General features: G+C 40.1%; 2 protein-coding genes and 1 non-coding gene across 3 annotated transcripts in view; 1 reads left to right on the top strand and 2 right to left on the bottom strand.

Annotated features, from left to right (window-relative positions):
* Positions 1-9,087: 9,087 nt before the first annotated feature.
* Positions 9,088-15,649, top strand: dcaf7 (ddb1 and cul4 associated factor 7). Its single transcript, XM_003441985.5, has 7 exons — positions 9,088-9,481; positions 9,777-9,935; positions 11,572-11,683; positions 11,791-11,909; positions 12,000-12,209; positions 12,440-12,557; positions 14,400-15,649. Exons 1-7 carry the CDS (start codon positions 9,344-9,346, stop codon positions 14,570-14,572), a joined length of 1,029 nt encoding a protein of 342 aa, XP_003442033.1. The 5' UTR covers positions 9,088-9,343; the 3' UTR covers positions 14,573-15,649.
* The window catches only part of kcnh6a (potassium voltage-gated channel, subfamily H (eag-related), member 6a), a 28,538-nt gene continuing 24,814 nt past the window's right edge, over positions 14,831-18,554 (bottom strand). The window contains exon 16 of the mRNA XM_005468950.4: positions 14,831-18,540. Within this exon, the coding sequence (XP_005469007.1) occupies positions 18,253-18,540 (288 nt within the window). The 3' untranslated portion in view covers positions 14,831-18,252. The remainder of the gene's footprint in view (positions 18,541-18,554) is intronic.
* trnac-gca (transfer RNA cysteine (anticodon GCA)) lies at positions 15,889-15,960 on the bottom strand. The gene has a single exon. It is a non-coding gene; the product is annotated as a tRNA-Cys (tRNA).

Genomic DNA, 18,554 nt, shown 5'->3' with positions numbered 1-18,554 from the left:
GACTTAAAAAGCATTTCTTCCCCCACAAACAGGAAAACTGCACCAAACATCACATATTTCAAGCACCCGTATGAACCCTGTTTACAGATAAATACAGATTCAATAAAACTGCACATTAATCCCATAAACATGAAGCTCTGACCTCCTACGTGACTGAAGGTTGATCAGTGACTAAATCAGTGGATCCTAACAGTGAGTCCGGAACACACTTCCTAGTTGCCCTGCACAGTGCCTCAGGACTCCACTGCTGATGTTGTCAGGGCCAAGATGATGAAAGCTGTGGGAATTCTCTGAGGAGGTAGTAGGGGCACAGGGAAACAACCAGAAGCTCGATGTCTCAGGTGCACAGCTTCTCCCTCACGGTGACTGGGCGGGTGCTCAAGTTAAAAAGGGGCACATTAAACCAGGCTGAATAACAACACACACATTCATCAAGAATCTAATATGAGATCGCATCATACTATATCAGTGTTGTGAGGTGGCGATAAGGCAAAGCAAATATAGCCTATGTTTTACCTGGTGGGTAAAATGTTGCTGTTGAGGGGTTTCTGCTGCTCCCGCTGCTGATAGTGCTGGAGGGCAGGGCTGTGTTGATCTGGGACTGTAGACAGGAAAACGTCCATAGGAGAGATGGTCGCTGATTAAACAAGTGTTATGAGATAATACAAAATGCAAAGACTGGGGAAAGCGCTTGGAACCATAAGGCAACAAAAACTGTGGTAAATAAACTAGGCTCTGCCTGTGAATCACTCTTTGCCTCTCTTCCTCCTCCCATCTTCTCATCTCATCTATCACTCTCCACTTGCTGTCCATCTGAGAACAAGGCGCAATTTGCTATTGCAATAAACTATTATTTAATTATCCACACTTAACAACTCTTGCACTTAATCTATAATAAAATGATGACAGAAAATATAATAAAATATATTTGAAATAAAAATGTAATCAGTTTCTTAATGTATGTTCTTTAAAACACAGTGTGTGTTTATTAAATATCATAATTATAGTAATCCATAATTATGTGGATATGCATATTACATATATACACACAGAAGCAGACAGGATAAGACTAGCGTCATATCTGAGACAGTAACCAGGGCCGGACTGTTTCTGAAACCTCCATCATTTTCATTGTGCAACAACACGGCAGCAGAGGACAATTTGATTTTGTCTTGGGAATAAAGCACTACTGGAAATCACAGGTCTCAGATCAACACACGATCTGCTCAACGATCTGTGCCACAGTAAATCTTATGCAGTGCTACTTTTAAAACTCTCACATATTTGGACAATCTATAATCTTCTACCACAAAAACATACAATTGTTCATTGAAGTAAACACACAGAGCAGCAGTGGATCTTTTAAAAATGTGTTTTCTTTATTTTGATTTGCTGCTAACTGCAAGGTTTTTATTTGTAGTTTTTGTAGTAGGAAGCACTGCAAAAACTACAAATAAAAACAAAGTGCAGTTAACAAATGTAGTGCTCTCCTGTATGTAAAACCCTCACCTGAATTTTTAGGTTTTTCAGTTCAAGCCAATTAAATGAAACCCAAAAATTCAATCCCAACAATCAAATGATCCCCTATGAGCAAGCACTCTGGCAACGGTGGAGAGGAAAAACTCCCTTTTAACAGGAAGAAACCTCTGGCAGAACCAGGCTCAGGGAGGGGCGGTCTTCTGCCATGACTGGTTGGGGTGTGAGGAGCAAAATAAAATCAAACATAAAGGAGAGCACAGAATATTTATGACAGGTTGGTGGGCTGTGGCTGGAGTCCAAAGATGCTCGAGTCCCACCTAAGGTGATTCGAAGCGATGAGAACCTTGTACCAAAAATGGCTATGAGGATCGACCCAGAAGGGCAGACCGAAGAAACGGTGGATGGACAAAATCAAGGAAGACATTAAGACCGTCAACGCATCACCCGTCACGCCTTGGACAGAAGCAAATGGAGAAACCTTTGCTGAAGAGCGGACCCTGCACCAGCGGGAACAACGCCAGGATGAAGGTGGACTGTGGCTGGAAAACATCATTACTGTTTTTAAAGGGTTTCTGGTCCACATCCACAATTACAGTAGGGCTGTAATTGTGGATGTGGACCAGAATCCACAATTGTAGCGATCATGATAGTAATCATGATCCCACAGAGCGGGACATTCACTTTAGCCGAAAAGCTTTGAGATGGCCCAGCAAGCTGCAGGAACAACAATGGCCGCTGTGGCAAGACCTACTTTAAGTAGGCTTTTGGCACCATGACACCACGAACCATGGGTCTCAGCCTCCTCAGGTTCAGGAGCATTGCTATTTATTATACACTGTGCTTCTTCCACTAGGCGCTGATGATTTTCCACAGTTTTCCTGAGTTCTGCGTTTTCTTTTATAATATTTTCGTACCCTCTTCTGAGTTCTGCGTTTTCTTCCTTGAGTTCTGCGGTTTTTTTTGTAATATTTTCGTACCCTCTTCTGAGTTCTGCGTTTTCTTCCCTGAGTTCTGTGTCTTCTTTTGTAATATTTTCGTACCCTCTTCTGAGTTCTGCGTTTTCTTCTCCGAGTTCTGCGGTTTTTTTTGTAATATTTTCGTACCCTCTTCTGAGTTCTGCGTTTTCTTTTCCAAGTTCTGCGGTTTTTTTTGTAATATCTTGGTACTCTCTTCTGAGTTCTCCGTTTTTTGTTTGTATATTTTCGTACCCTCTTCTGAGTTCTGTTTGTTTTTCCCTCATTTTTTTTATCTCTTCCCTGTGTTCTCTCCTACTGTCTTTATACTCTTCGTTGATTTTATCTCGGTCCCTTCTAACGTCAGACAGCTGAGTAGCAATTATACTGTCTAACTCAGCATTTAGCTTTACTAATTCATTAATCTGAGACAGTCTAATATTAAAAGCCTGAAGCCACAGCCTTAGTAATTCCAATCCACTATTGCTTCCAGAAGGTAAGTTATTTAATGATTCCGGTGACATTTTTTAAAGGTTTAAAGAACGGTGTCACGGGTTAAATACGTATTAGCTTTGTCTAAAACAACTGGCTGTTTCTGAAAATGCTCCAATGTAAACTGTTAAAGGCGCTCCCCTATTTAAGGACTCGGAGACCGTGAAGTCGACCGTGACGTCAGAATGGTCCTTTGAAGGTCAAAGGATCAAAGAGCGAGGGGGCGTTCCAAGATGGCCGAGTAAGTACACGCTTACTGCCGAGCTTAGCAAACGTAACCCTATAATACGGTAGGAACACTGTGTCAACTCAGACCTCAGAAGCTTTTTAGGTATTTAAGCCAGAAAAGGACTGATTTTGATCAATAAAGCGACAAAATGTCACAGCGTGACAATAAAAGACCCTCGGCTAGCTCCACAACGAAGCTACTGCTAAAGGCTAATTCTAGCCAAACAGCCGGGTCGGTAAACCCACTGCTTGACAACTGCCATGACTACACGGCTCTTTCACTACCTCTCCCAATAACCGAGGACGTAATGGACGAGTTTCCACCTCTACCCGTCTCACCCAGCCAGTCTCCGGCACCAAAGAAAGCGTTGCATTCAAAGGTAGATAGCGTGGATATTGTTGAAACTCTGTCAAAGCTAATAAACGAAAGAATGGATGACCTGGATCAGAAAAACTGTGGACTTTGCATGTGAAGAGATAAAAGATGTCAAATGCAGAGTGGGCACTTTGAAACAGAAAATCTCCAAAGAGGAAGAGCGTATGACCAGCTAAGAATCACAGATCTCCAGCGATACTCCAGACGGTGAAACCTCAGGCTGTTTGGTGTCAAAGAAGAGCAACAGGAGGATACATGGAGAGTTGCTGTTGAGATTTGTCAGGCCGTGTTTCCTGAATGTAAAAATCAACTTTATGACACCAATGACACCGTACATCGGGTCGGCTCCAAACGCCCAAACAACATCAGTCCCAGACCTATTATCATCCAGTTCATCTCCCGCAGAACCAGAGAGAGCCTGTGGAAAGCAGCCAAGACATCTCCATTCTTAAAGGACAACCGGGACCTCAAGTTTGCTGAGGACCTTTCCTGAGAAGAGAGTAAGCGCCGGAGCAAGTTGTGGCCTGCGAGAAGGCTCGCAGAGAAAATAAAAAGGCCTGTTACGTCGGATGCCGGGGTTTGTTAATGGGACGGAAGTTTTCCCGTCTTCAGAATGAGGTGAATACGGGGGGAGCTAAGGAATAGAAAAGTCCCTACAATGTTGCACAGTTGCTTGGACTTGGTTGAATGTTTTTCATTGATCCTTCTGATGTTTTGGATCATTAAGTCTATGCTTCATTTATATTTCGAGGACACTTAAGTTTCAGCACCTGAGTTGTACCTTAAAAAATATTTCTTGTATTTCTGCCGAGTTATTTTCATCCTTGCAATGCTCGGTCCCTTAGTGAGGTTTATTGTTTTGTTAAGCACACAATATTGGTTCCTTGAATTTCTAGCTGTTTATTTTTTGTTTTCTTAATTGTCATTTTCTATTGTTTCCCTTAATGCCAGGGGGTTGAGACAGATCTGTAAACGTAAAGCCTTATTTTTGTTTGCTAAGAAATGTAAAAGTGATTTTCGTTTTTTTTTTCCAAGACAGCCATTCTGTATCTGCTGATGTGAACTTCTGGAAGTCTCAGTGGAGTAACGATGTTTGGTATTCGCACGCCACAGAGGGGTCAGCTGGGGTCACAACTCTCAAAGGTAGCTTCGGAGGTATTGTTCTACATTCAGATTGTGACTCTTTGGGTCATTATATTTGTCTGGTAGTAGAATACAATCACTCCATTTTCATAATTGTCAATTTATATGGCTATAATACCAAACCTGAAAATGATAAATTAATTGACTCTTTAGATACAAGGATTAGTTTTTGGCTCTCTAAATAGCCCAGTTCAAATTTAATAATTGGAGGAGATTTTAATGTTTCACTAAATGACACTATAGATCGATGGCCCACAGCACAACATTTTAGAAAAAATTTGAGATTGGAAACATTTATGGATAAATTTAATGTAACAGATATTCGGAGAGACAAATTTCCTGACGATATATCATTTACCTGGAGTAACCGTTCTGGTTCAAGGAAATCGCATATTGATTTCTGGTTAATATCAAGTAGTCTATCAAAGGACAGTGTCACGGTCAATATCCTTACAACTCCACTTACGGACCATAGAGCAATATATATTAACCTGCAACTCTTTCCAACTATTGCAATTAATAGATCCTCATATTGGAAATTAAATAGTTCGCTTTTGAGCCATACAATTGTAAAATCTGAAATCACACAACTGTTAAAACATTTTATACACAAGGCTAACATTGAGAATTCCTATGGCACAAACTGGGAATTTTTTTTAAAATTTAAAACGAGTAAAATGTTGAGACAGTATGGGGCAAAAATAGCTAAGTCAAGGGCAGCAGAAGAAGAAAATCGAATTGTTCAAATTTCCGCAATATATCAACTCCCACCAGACGAGGTCTCGGAGGAGGATAGATTACATCTTAGGTCCTTTCAATCTAAACTGGATGAGCTCTACCGCCAGAAAGCTGAAGGAGCTTTTGTTCGTTCAAGAAAAAGATGGATAGAGGAGGGAGAGCAGAATTCTGCTTATTTTTTCCGCTTAGAAAAACGTAGATCTAAAGCCAATGCTATTCACAAATTGAATATAAATGGTACGGTCAGTGATGATGCAGAAATTATCTCTCAATTTTGTTGTAATTTCTACTCAAAGTTGTATGAATCCAATTATAACACAAAGGTCGCTACCCAATTTATTGACTCTGTAAATAATGTTGAAATGATTAAAAGTGCTGATAGGCTTTTTTGTGACAGTCCAATTACTGAAAAAGAGATATTGACATCTATTGAATTTCTTAAAAACAACAAATCTCCAGGCACAGATGGGCTGGTGGCTGAATTCTATCAATCATTTTCTTCTCAGCTTGCACCCTTTTTGTTGCAGGTTTATAATGAAAGTATTGAAAGGGGCACTCTTCCCCCCAGCCTTACTCAAGGACTTATTACTTTAATTCCCAAACCTAAGAAGGACCTACTTTTTATAGAAAACTGGAGACCAATTAGCCTCCTAAATAATGATTATAAAATATTAGCTCTATTGCTAGCTAGAAGAATGAAATATATTTTGGATGATATTGTAGATGAGACACAGTCTGGATTTATGACAAACAGGCACATCTCCAATAATATTAGACTCGTCTTGGATATTCTGGACTACTCAGCATTAATATCTGATGACTCATTTATCCTTCTCCTGGACTTCTATAAAGCCTTTGACTCAATTGAGCATGAATTTATATTTCTTACACTTCAGGAATTTGGTTTTGGTGATATCTTCTGCAAAGCTATCAAAACTCTGTATTCCAATGCTAATAGTTCTATTAGAATGAAAAATGGCACCACTTCTTGTTTTAGTCTTAATCGAGGGGTACGCCAGGGTTGCCCAATTAGCCCTTATCTTTTTTTACTTTGCACCCAAATTCTTGCCTCTCATATTTTGAATAGCACTGTGAAAGGTATAAATATAGCAGACAGAGAGACTGTGATCAGTCAACTGGCAGATGATACCACAATTTTTCTTAAAAATGCCCGCCAAGTGCCAATTGCTTTACATGTAATAGAGTATTTCTCAAAAGGGTCTGGATTGGTGCTAAACTTAAATAAATGTCAATTATTACCTGTCAAAGAGAGTAATGTTCAGAGTATTTGTAATATAACAGTTAAAAATGAAGCAACATATTTAGGTCTGATTATCTGCAAAGATCCAAAAGACAGAATTTCACTAAATTTTCCCCCAATTATTAAAAAATCTCAAACCAGTTTAAATCAATGGTTGCAGAGAGATTTAAGTTTAAGAGGAAGGGTATTGCTCTCAAAAGCAGAAGGTCTGTCTCGACTGACTTATGCAGCAATTTCTCTGCACAGCAAAACTTGTAAGGATATTGACCGAATGCTCTTCAACTTCCTCTGGAAAAACGGGACACATTACATCAGAAAAAGTGTAGCGATGAATGACTATGAACACGGTGGTCTCAATGTTTTGGATTTTACTACTCTAAACAATACATTTAAGATTTATTGGGCTAAACATTTTCTTAAAAATCCGGTATCCATTTGGAATTTTATTCCTCAGCACATCTTCTCTAAGTTTCTCTAAATTTTATCTTCGGTTGTGATTATAATATAGCTAAGCTTCCAGAAAACCTGTCGATGTTTCACAAACAAGTTCTGTTAGCTTGGTCCCTTATATATAAACACAACTTTACACCCCATACGTATTTAATTTGGAATAATAGGAACATTGCATAAAAATAAATCATTATTTTTTTCTATGTGGGTTGAGAAACGGATTGTTTTAGTGAATCAGCTGTTTAATCCTAATGTGCAGCTTATGTCCTATTCAGAATTCTTAAACACCTATAAATTTCCAGCCACACCCAAAGAATATGCCATATTATTTGATGCAATACCTACGAGTATTATAATGCTTTTTAAAGGTATCCAACCTTGCATATCGTCTGTTTCTCTCCCCAACCCTTTAGATTCTTCCTATGTGTGAATCCATCTAACAAACCATAGTAAAAGTAATAAGAATATTCGTGCTTTGTTCCAGACAGAATCTCCAACTATTCCACATGTGGTCTCTTATTGGAATTCCTTTGTCAGTGACATCAACTGGAAAAGAGCATGGACAATTCCTAACAAGTATCTGGTAACGAATAAAGTGAAGGAAGTCTCATTTAAAATGCTGCATAAATTTTATCCTGCTAATCATTATGTGACAAAGTTCAAAAGGGACATAAATGTGAACTGTGGATTTTGTGGAAGCCAACCTGAGACTGTGCAGCACCTCTTCTGGATCTGTTCATACACTAGAACATTTTGGAAAGACTTCAGTAGATTCATTGCTGGACATCTCTACAAAGACTTTACTGTGAAATGGGACAATGTTGTATTTTGTTTCTTTCGAAGGCAAAAAGAAAGATGTTTACTTTATAATAAACTTTTTATCTTAGCTAAATTTTATTTTCACAAATGCAAATACAGTAATCAAAAGCCTAATTTTAAACATTACTATAATGATGTTTTATGTTACATAAAATTGATTTGTGGATGACTTAACAAAAATGCTATGAAAACTATTACCATTTGTAGTAATTACAAATTATTTGAATGTATGTAATTCTTTGTATTACACCCCCTGGCATATGTTAATTTTGCTCTGGTTGTGTACACGTTCTGTATACTGTTTCTCAATAAAGTTTAATAATAATTTTTTTTAAAAAAGGATCAAAGAGCGCTGTGGATCATTCTGCGCATGCTCAGATCATACATAATGAAATAAAATTTATTTTTAAATACTGAGCTGCCCTCAGATTCAGACCTCAGCACCACCCAGTGACAGCAGACAGATCATCCAACATGTTAATTGCAAAATGAACTGATGAAAACAGTACAAAGGTTAAAGTACCACATGTGCTGTAGGGAAAGCTGCAGCTGTTTTACTGATAAAGTTAAAGACAAAAAAAAAAAAACCCCAAAAGGATTAATCACCCCTGTAACTGTGTCACTATCTATCAGCATTAGCAGGACCTCAGTTTGGTGTTTCACAAAGCTGCTGATCTCAGACCTGCACAGCTTCCGTTTTAAACACTTGATGTACTCAGCTGCATGAAGAGCATATGAGATTTTCTCTAACACAATTAAATAAAACCTGATGAAGGTCAAAGGTCATCACTTGTATGTTGAACTACAAACTTGTCATCTGGAATTCTTTCACAGTTTTTTTTGCAGATAGTGTGTTGTTTACCATAAAGTGATTCAGAGTTATTCATACCAGAGTAACCAGAGAGGATCATATATTTTTAAATAACTTTCTACAGGACTGAATATAATATCTTTATGTAAAAGTCTGGAGCCTCTGGGGAGTATCTGAGTATTTATAACATTACACAAACCAAAGGTCTCCATCACAGTGTTCATGAATTGAATTAATCACCCGCTATTTACATCCAACCAGCAGGTGGCGGTAATGCATCTCTAAGCTTCTTCGCTGACCGCCAATAAATTCAAGAGTAGAGGGGCTTTTATGTTGGAAATACTAACCGGAAGTCATCTGGATATCGTGTGAGTTGACCTTTTCTTCAGGCTGAAGCCAGCGATGGTACTCTTTGTTAAGTAACGTGGTGGTAAACGTTGCTTTCAGACAAGATTTGCTCATTTAAATAGCCGCTGTCGCCGTGTCTGCCGTCATTTGTTCATACAAGTTAAAGAAGCGGTCGAACTTCGCTCGTGGGACTACTTAAATCGCAGTTCGCTGACGCTGGTGTGTTGGCTGCAGTTCGAGGGGGGATGTCTCTTCACGGCAAAAGAAAAGAAATCTACAAATACGAAGCGCCATGGACGGTGTACGCCATGAACTGGAGCGTCCGTCCGGACAAACGGTTTCGGCTGGCTCTCGGCAGCTTCGTGGAGGAATACAACAATAAGGTGCGCAGTGTGGTTTGGGCCGCCAGCAGCTAACGCAGCGTTGACGAATTAATGCTAATGCTAGCTGCCCTAGCGTACAATAACAATGTCCGATCTGTTGTTATTTACCAGTAAAACTAAAACAGCAACAGTGTGCATATGCGTTAATAACCAGCGCGTCTTTTGTTGTGTATTACTAATAATATCCCGTAGTAACGCCACTCCGAACCCCCTTGGGAACAGGCATTTGGTTTCATTCCCGGTATATCAGGTCATCTGTTTGATATGACAGGAGATGTTTTTCCCTCCTGCACAGGTTCAGCTGGTGGGTCTGGAGGAAGAGAGCTCAGAGTTTGTCTGCAGGAACACATTTGACCACCCTTACCCCACCACCAAGATCATGTGGATCCCAGACACGAAGGGGGTCTATCCAGACCTACTGGCCACCAGTGGGGACTACCTGCGCATTTGGAGGGTAAGAATACAGATAACTGTTTTATATAGGAAAATCCTGAACACGCTACAAAGAGAACAAGCAAAATATAATAGAAATTATAATATGAATTAAAACCTTGAGTTTCCAAAAGTGACTTAAAAGAAAACGGCAAACAAGACACGGTTAGAGTAGTATGTTTTGAGCAAAGGGGTGACCACACAGGAGCGAGCTGGAAGCTGGAAGACGTGTATGAGTACAGCATGACAGTGGTGAGGATCAGCTCTGTGCCCCCACTGGTGATGGACAGGCTGAGAGATGAGGTCAGACAGGCGCATCCATGGACTGTGATGTTCACATGATATCGTGATCTGTAGTGAGAGTAGGGAGCAGGTGGAAGAGAGTCTGGAGAAGTGGAGGTATGTTCTAGAGAAGATTAAATTATTAGGAGAATCAAAACAGAATATATGTGAGTGAATGAGAGGGGGACACGTGTAACAATGAAGACGCAAGCAGCATAGGTAGGCAAGAGAGGTGAAGAAGAGAGTGCGGGCAGGGAGTGGAGATCAGTTTCTGGGGTGATTTGTAGCACAAGGATAGGAGGAGTGAGAGGGAAGGTTTACAGGCTGATAGTGAGATTAGACATGATTAGAAATGAGTGCATCAGAGGGAAAGCTCAGGTTGAGTGGTTTGGAGCCAGATTTAAAGAGGCAAGGCTGAGATGATTTGGACATGTGCATAGGGAGATATGGTGAATATTGGTCAAAGGAGGCCTGAATATGGAGCTGCCAGACAGGAGTAAAATAGGAGGACTACAGAGAGAAGATTCATAGATGTAATGAGAAAGGACATGCAGAGGGTTGGTGTGACAGAAGAGGATGCTTAGAGACAGGGTGAGATGGAGAGAGATGAGCTGCTGTGCTCTAAAAGCAGCAGTTGAAAGATGAAGAATAACAGGGAAGAGATCAAGATGACATCTCTTTATGACCTACTGGCTTTTAAAGTGATCATTAAATATTTTTAATACCTACTATAATGTTTTAAATTGTACTCTAAAACAGACGGGGAGTAAGTCACCTGATTAAATGTAAGAGCTTGTGGGGCGAAGAAGAATTTGCATTAATTTAACTGGGATGAAATGAATGCATGATTCTTCTTGTTAAAGTCTTAGGAGATAAAATGAGCAGATAACAAATGTATCTAGAGGATCAGACAGCCAGTTGTGTTAACAAATAAGAACTATTCTGTGTCTCTGCGCTATGGAACTTTGCAGTTGTTTAAAAAAAACTATTAATAACACATCAATGACCCACATTTTACTTCTTTATTATGAACTGAAAGTGTCCCGCTGTTGTAACTATTACCTCATGGAACAAATGCATGATTTAATCCTCTTTAGTTGCTAAAAACATATCCAGCTGTTTTCAAAGCAGGAAATATTACATTTGTGAATTGTTGAGGACTTTTAAGAAGATGCATTTGGTCTTTTTTTTTTTTTTTTAATGTTTTCATAGCAAAAGTAAAAACGGTATTTCCAGCCTTATTTAACTTGTCTGCTGCTGAAATGCACAACTGCATGTAAAAGGGCTAAAAGATCTTTTTTTTTTGTCCTGGTGGCTGGCTGGTGGCACATTAGCTGGTAGCACTTGTTGTAAGAGTCCTTGGGTTTGTGTTTCAGGTCAGCGACACAGAAACACGTCTTGAATGTTTGCTGAATAACAACAAGAACTCAGACTTCTGCGCTCCCCTCACCTCCTTCGACTGGAATGAAGTCGATCCTAATCTACTTGGTAAGTAACCCAGTATGTCATAAACTGTAAAGAGTTACTAAATTGAATGTAGTTTTTCTTTCTTTTGTGACCTTTGAAATCATTAAGCTGTGTTGCTTTTTCTGCAGGTACTTCCAGTATTGACACCACTTGCACAATCTGGGGGTTGGAAACTGGCCAGGTGTTGGGACGAGTTAACCTTGTGTCTGGACACGTGAAGACCCAGCTGATCGCCCACGACAAAGAGGTGTGTGTGTGTTTGGAGCCCAGAAGTGATCCCTGTGTTGCTGTGTATGCAGAGGAATATTTAATTGAATCCAGCTGTTTGTCTCTGCAGGTGTATGACATCGCGTTCAGCCGTGCAGGAGGTGGCAGAGACATGTTCGCCTCTGTTGGAGCCGATGGATCCGTCCGCATGTTTGACCTGCGACACCTCGAGCACAGCACCATCATCTACGAGGACCCCCAGCACCACCCGCTCCTCCGTCTCTGCTGGAACAAACAGGACCCCAACTACCTGGCCACGATGGCCATGGACGGCATGGAGGTGAGTTTACTTTAAAATACTATAACACTTTTTTGTTTTAGGGAGCATAAAAAAGTAACATTTAGATTTTTATGGGCATGTAATTATCAAAGTACCTGCTCCAGAGTTTTCCATTAAATACCTCAGCAGAAGGAGATTTCCCAGCAAAGACCTTAACATCAGGCCACATTTTATCTGTATGAGGAAAATAGTTTTATTATTATGTAATTTGAAATCTTTTTGTTTAATAGGTGGTTATCCTGGACGTACGTGTGCCCTGCACTCCAGTGGCTCGGCTGAACAACCATCGCGCTTGTGTTAACGGCATCGCGTGGGCACCGCACTCCTCATGTCACATCTGCACCGCAGGTAAGCGAACTGCAAGCAGGGCTTCATTAAAATTAGAACCACTCATGGAGATGTGTGATCTCAGGTACTGCTAAGACATAAAATAACACACTTCAGTGTTTAACTAGAAGTTTATATTTGTGTTTTTAAAGGCTTGTAAGATGCCAATATGCTGGATTTTGATTTGTAATATTAAAAAACAGGACTGTACTATATTCTCTTCTTAGAAACAGAAAAACAGGACTCATGCTACAAAGTCATTTACTCGTATTTTTATATGCTTAAGACAAATAGCGACATATACAATATGACAAAAGCTACGTGTGGGTATTTTAACTGTTTAGTGGGGCTTTATCCTTCAGTGGGAAAATTGGGAAATATTATGATTGGCCCATTAAGTACTGTTGTTCCATTTCCACCAACTACAAACACGCTCCATCCACCACAGGCAGCGGACTTTAAGCACACTTTAAAAAGTGTAACAGTGATGATTATTTGGCCATCAGGTCTCCACCTGTCCATGTCTGTAATGGGCTATAATTGAGGCTTTTGGCTGTAGTCATATGTCCTGCTTCTGATGTCACGGGCCATGAAATGTTTAATTGGTGCATTATGTAAAAGATTATAACATGCTATTTTATTTTTGTGGTTTTATGATATATGGCAAACAGCTTCGACCATATTTGGGCAAGGCAATGCATTACCTACTGCCAAGCAACAGTGAAAACAACAAAAAGAAGTGACGCAGCATGCAAAAACCTAAAGTTCAGCACTTTCATTTATTTATTTTTACATTTTTTTTTTACAAAACATTTTTTTTTAGATTTCTTAAAATTTCAAAACATCTAGATTAACATGCAAAAACAGATTTGATCTGTCTTTGTTTGTTTCTTCAGAATTTTTCATTTAAAATCGCAAACTGTGTCCGTTTATTGAATTATTTTGGTTTAGTAACAATGCAAATAGATAAATACTGACTGTCGCACTCACTCCCCGCGCCGTGAGTGGGGGTTTCCCCTTATAGCCAAAATGTTTGCTGGATGAGGATATGGAGCAAAATAGTGCATGGTTTATTTACAGTTTATTTTAGAAGTTTTGCAGACTGTGAGGTTGTTACTGAGTCTCACGTATTTTAGGACATGAAATAACTGCACAAATGATTTGATTTGTCTTGTAAACCATGACCTTAACAAAGTGGAATGATTTTACTTTAAACACCAAAACCAACATTTGTCTACTTAAAATAAGTTTGGGCAGAAATACAAAACGATATTTAATAAAAACACTTTAGTGTTGTAAAAGTGCGTTGGGCGAGACTTCTCTTTAAAGAAGAGTGCTTTGCCTGTCCCATTTTCTTTTTTTTTTGTGGGAACTCAAACAGCCCTCTCTTTGTTGTCAGTATGTGAGTGATTAAGTTAATAAAATCAGTCATAAAAAGCCTGTGGATAGGCCAAATATTCAGTGCAGCAGTTAATCCAAATGTTGTATTCGTTGTCCTAGAAAGCACAACAAAGATTCGATTCACAATTTAAGATGACTCTTCTGCACATCATCACGTCAGAATAGATCAGAAGGGCAGTTTTCCAGCTTTAAGCCAGGTTCTGGATAGAAAGGTGCACTGTTCTTTGCTGCTTTTAAGAAAATTCAATATTAGCAATGTGCTCATTTTGTTACATTTTCTTTAAAGTTATTTTGCCCAGCCCTGGCATAATTATGTTAGAGGAAGCACTTAAACATTTTATTTCCATCTCAGCACCGATATCTCTGCATTGCCCGCTTCCTGAGTGCTCTTTTTGTTTTTCTAAAAATAATTAATTGACTGTTTAAATTTTATTGTTCCCTTTTCTTTCCGTCTCCTCTAAGCTGACGACCACCAGGCCCTGATCTGGGACATCCAACAGATGCCACGGGCTATTGAGGACCCGATCCTGGCCTACACCGCTGAAGGCGAGATCAACAACGTGCAGTGGGCCTCCACGCAGCCGGACTGGATCGCCATCTGCTATAACAACTGCCTGGAGATCCTGCGTGTGTGAAGTCACGGAGAAGGAGCGCCATTTCAGATCTGGACTTTTTTTCCGTTCTCATTCCTACGTTTTCAAGACGAGGATGAGGTGTCGAGTGAACTCTCTGAATGTGTTTGGAATATTAAACACCTGCTCCGCAATAACCTGGTTTACAATGTTTTTTTCCACGTCTTTACTGTTATATTAACCGTGTTTAAGCACTTATTTATTTTGCTCACAAGGTAGTGTTCAGCAGGTGGAAGAGACACGATGCTTTGAGCTGCTGCGTATGAAAGTCCGATTTTTGTACTCCTCGGTGTGATTTGTAGCCAGCCGTGTGATATTCATGAAGGGTTTACCTTCCTTGTACATTTCATCAGTTTCCTTTTTAAAGGTTGATACCAGCTACTGTAGGTGCCAGAAGATGACCTCTCTAATATGTAGGAATATGTTGTAGCCTTTCTCGTGAATGCATACCTTTTTATCGATAATTCGAGGATTAATATATTGCAGTCTTGTTTACCCTTGTGGCAGTTAAAGCTGTTAAATTTGGGTGTATGTACTCTCTCCAGATGACTGTGCCCAGGCTAGAGCTTGTGATTGGTGCAACTTTTCGAAAAATGTAAAATAACCTGAGAGGGTTCATATTGTCGCTGCGGTGATGTGTCATCATATGTTGTGTTTTAGTTCGGCTGGCGATGCTGTGAAGCAGCCATGTACAGCAGCACTCAAAACCTACCAGAGCAATGTTGTTCAGCCTTTTATCCCCCTCAAATTATTCAATTATTCTCCTCTTTGTCTTATTTTTACATGTAGAATGTTGTGCTTGGAAAGCTGCATTTTTTTTTTCATGCGCGTGAGCTGTAAAAATGGGAGGAAACAACTTTCTGACTGTTTATGTCTGCCTCTTTTTTTTTTTGTTGTTGTTTTCAATAATTAAAGGGTCATGTCCTTGTAGCATGCCATTACAAGGCAAATTGTACATACATATAAATATATCAACTCAAGTTGTTTGTAAGACAAGTGTTCATGCCGTAGTTTTTTTCTTTTCATAAAGTTTAATATGGAATTTACTCAAATAAATTGTATTCCTCCATGTCTTACAAACTAAGCCTTGTGTTGCCTTATTTCTTTTCCCCCAAGTTTTGTAAGATTGTTTTACTGTTGCTGCCTTTGCATGGCACGAGTTAATCTATTTAGAAAGCTACTGCTGTCAGCACATTCATCCTGCAGTTCTCAGAGAGCCAGAGCTTTCTATTTACAGTTCGGGGTCATTTTCACCTTCCGCTCAGTTGCCTCACTACTATAAACATAATTTCAGTTTGTGTTGGTAGAAGGGTGAAAAGAGGGGGCACCCGGATTTGAACCGGGGACCTCTTGATCTGCAGTCAAATGCTCTACCACTGAGCTATACCCCCTACAGGTGCAGTACTGTCCTTTCCTCTGCTTAGTTATCAGTTCCCTGACTGTTCTTGTAATACAGGTAGCTTTTTTCTTTTCAGTGCAAAAAAACCTCAACATTGCACTTCCCATCCATAATTTTAAGGTCTGATACTTGCTTTTCATAAGAATTTACTACTATTCCTCCTGAAAAGTCTTGAAGTTGCAGCTTTCCAATGTTAAATTGGGCTAATCTGCTCTTCCACTCAGCTTTCTGTGCAGCTGATAAATTTAGATCACTCCCTAGAAGTCATGTTATGACCACTTATGCTGGGCACATGCTTTAAATTTGTCACAGAAATTAAACATTAACTTTTGTATTGCACTGACCCAAATTTTGAGCGGAGGCTCACCACTGGCAACGGAAGCTGGGTTTCCAGGAACTGAGCTTTTTCATCAGTGGACAGTTTCCTCTTCACATGTCGGGTGAAGAGGAAGTCCAGGAGGATACTAAACTGGCTTCATCCTGTTGTGCACTATAAAGTTGTCCCGAGTGTGAGACTATCAACAAGGAGTTCTAGTGTGATGCCCTGAGTTTTTTGGCCACACAAGTCATCTTCCCTCATCACCTGCTCCCCTTGGCTTCGCTGTTTTGACAAATTAGAGGACATCCAGCTGCCACTGCAGTGACACAACAGCAAGGGGACATAAGCGCCCTTCATTTGAGAGACGTAAAAACATCAGCCTAATTGAAAACGGTGCAGAGGTGCAAAAAAAAGTTGAACTTGAATGTGAGGTTGGCCAAATTCACATCAAGACTTTTTGCTTTTATACACGTATTCTTACAACTTGTTGATCGGGGCTTAGACAGACAGACAGACAGACATCAGACTGAGGTGTACAATATTTAGGAAAACCTATCCTCCTAAATGACAATATTTTATATATTCATTTAAAAACTTTTTAAACATAGCTTTAATGTGTTCTGTTATTTTGAAGTGTTTGCAATGTTCCATTTGGCATTGCAGTTATTATCCCAGCGCTCAGGTAAGTTACTTGGAAAACAAAAGGAAGTAACTGTGGTGTGTCTTTAATCTAAAAAAGACAAATAACAGGAATCTGTGCTTCAAGAAGCCTTTCACAGAATTATAAATGCTTAAAAGGTCATTACATTCACCCCGTGGCTGAAACTGAGAGATCATCTCGGCGCGGATTTAGATGTCGTCTCTGCGCCTGTATGCGATTGACAGTTACCATCCACTTCAACTGCCACTAAGCTGATTTCCCTTTACGTGCGTCCAGGGTGCAGTTTGTCCACTGCGAGTCAAAATAACTGAGAGAACAAGTCCTTCATTGTTGGCACTTTCAGATAAACACATCAGGAGCGTTATGAAACCGCGTGACCACGCTGCTTTGAGAAATAGTTGACACACGTCTGAGGCGAGCGGATAAACAAACACAGAAACGGGAGCAATCAAAGCATTCGTGACCAAAAACAAAACTGTAAGAGCTATATTTAAATGTACATGAAACTTTGACGTTTTTTTGTTTTGTTCTGTGCTGCTTCATTGTGTATATTCTAATATTTTCTCATGACACGCTTAACAAGTTTTCATTCACATCAAAATGCCGCAACAGGAAATATGAGATGAAAATGACGCTTTCTCCTACGTCTGCCATAAATCGTCATCCTTCACGGTGTGTGAGACAGTTATTGTACGACTTTTTGATATTTTTAAACATACACAACAACGACAAAACACTGAACCTAAACCACTCACAGTTGTTACATTTACTAAGTGCATGGTCCTGAATGTACCCATAAATATTTGCAATATGAAAATAATTTCATTTCCAAATAGCTGATTATAGTTTTCTATGTTCAAATCTAAATGTGCAATTCTTACACAAAGTGACTGCAGATAATTCTTCAAACGTGAAACCTCTTAATTCTTTCTTGTCATTTCACTTCTCTTCAAGGACGCCTCCATGTAGGAGCAGTTGGTGTAGCTTTGAGATCCAGTGACTGCTTGGCATGTCCTGTAGATGTCAGTGCACCATCCTGCTCTTTATTGCACAGGACTTTGGGAGTGATGGGATGCTGGAGCACAAAACTACAGCAGCCTTTGAGGGCAATGTTTGGTCTGTGCTTGAGAAACTCGAGGCACTGTGTACCCTCTGTGATGTGAAAGGCAAGGCATCCCACGCTCCACAGCAGCATCTGAACAGGAGAGGAGGTTTAAATGGGAAGGAAGTACCGATGTGGGGGAAATATGGCTGTCCTGTCCAAAGTACCAGGCTGTAGGGTGTCAGGGTCGGTGATAGCTCTTCTAGCTGCCCGGCAGGACAGGATCAGAGACATGCCTCTGGATCTCCTGCATTTCTGTGGAGATCTCCAGGTGCTCCGGGAGAGAGGGGAAGCGCTGGGTGCCACACAGAAGTCCCGAAGGCTCTGGGTCTCCAGAGCAGAAGATCTGAGGCGGGGTGAGGTCCACAGAAGGTAGATGTGGTGGGTCTGCCTCTGGTGACATGGACATGGTGTCATCTGATGCCACAGTGAGATGGATCCCACTGGACAGGGAATCCTTGGATTTGTGCTTGCAGTCAGAGTCTGGACTCTGGAAAGACAGAG

The sequence above is a fragment of the Oreochromis niloticus genome, linkage group LG4 (assembly GCF_001858045.2).
Source record: "Oreochromis niloticus isolate F11D_XX linkage group LG4, O_niloticus_UMD_NMBU, whole genome shotgun sequence".
NCBI classification, from domain to species: Eukaryota; Metazoa; Chordata; class Actinopteri; order Cichliformes; family Cichlidae; genus Oreochromis; species Oreochromis niloticus.
Note: the sequence above shows the minus strand (reverse complement) of the source record. Positions and strands in the feature narration are given on the sequence as shown.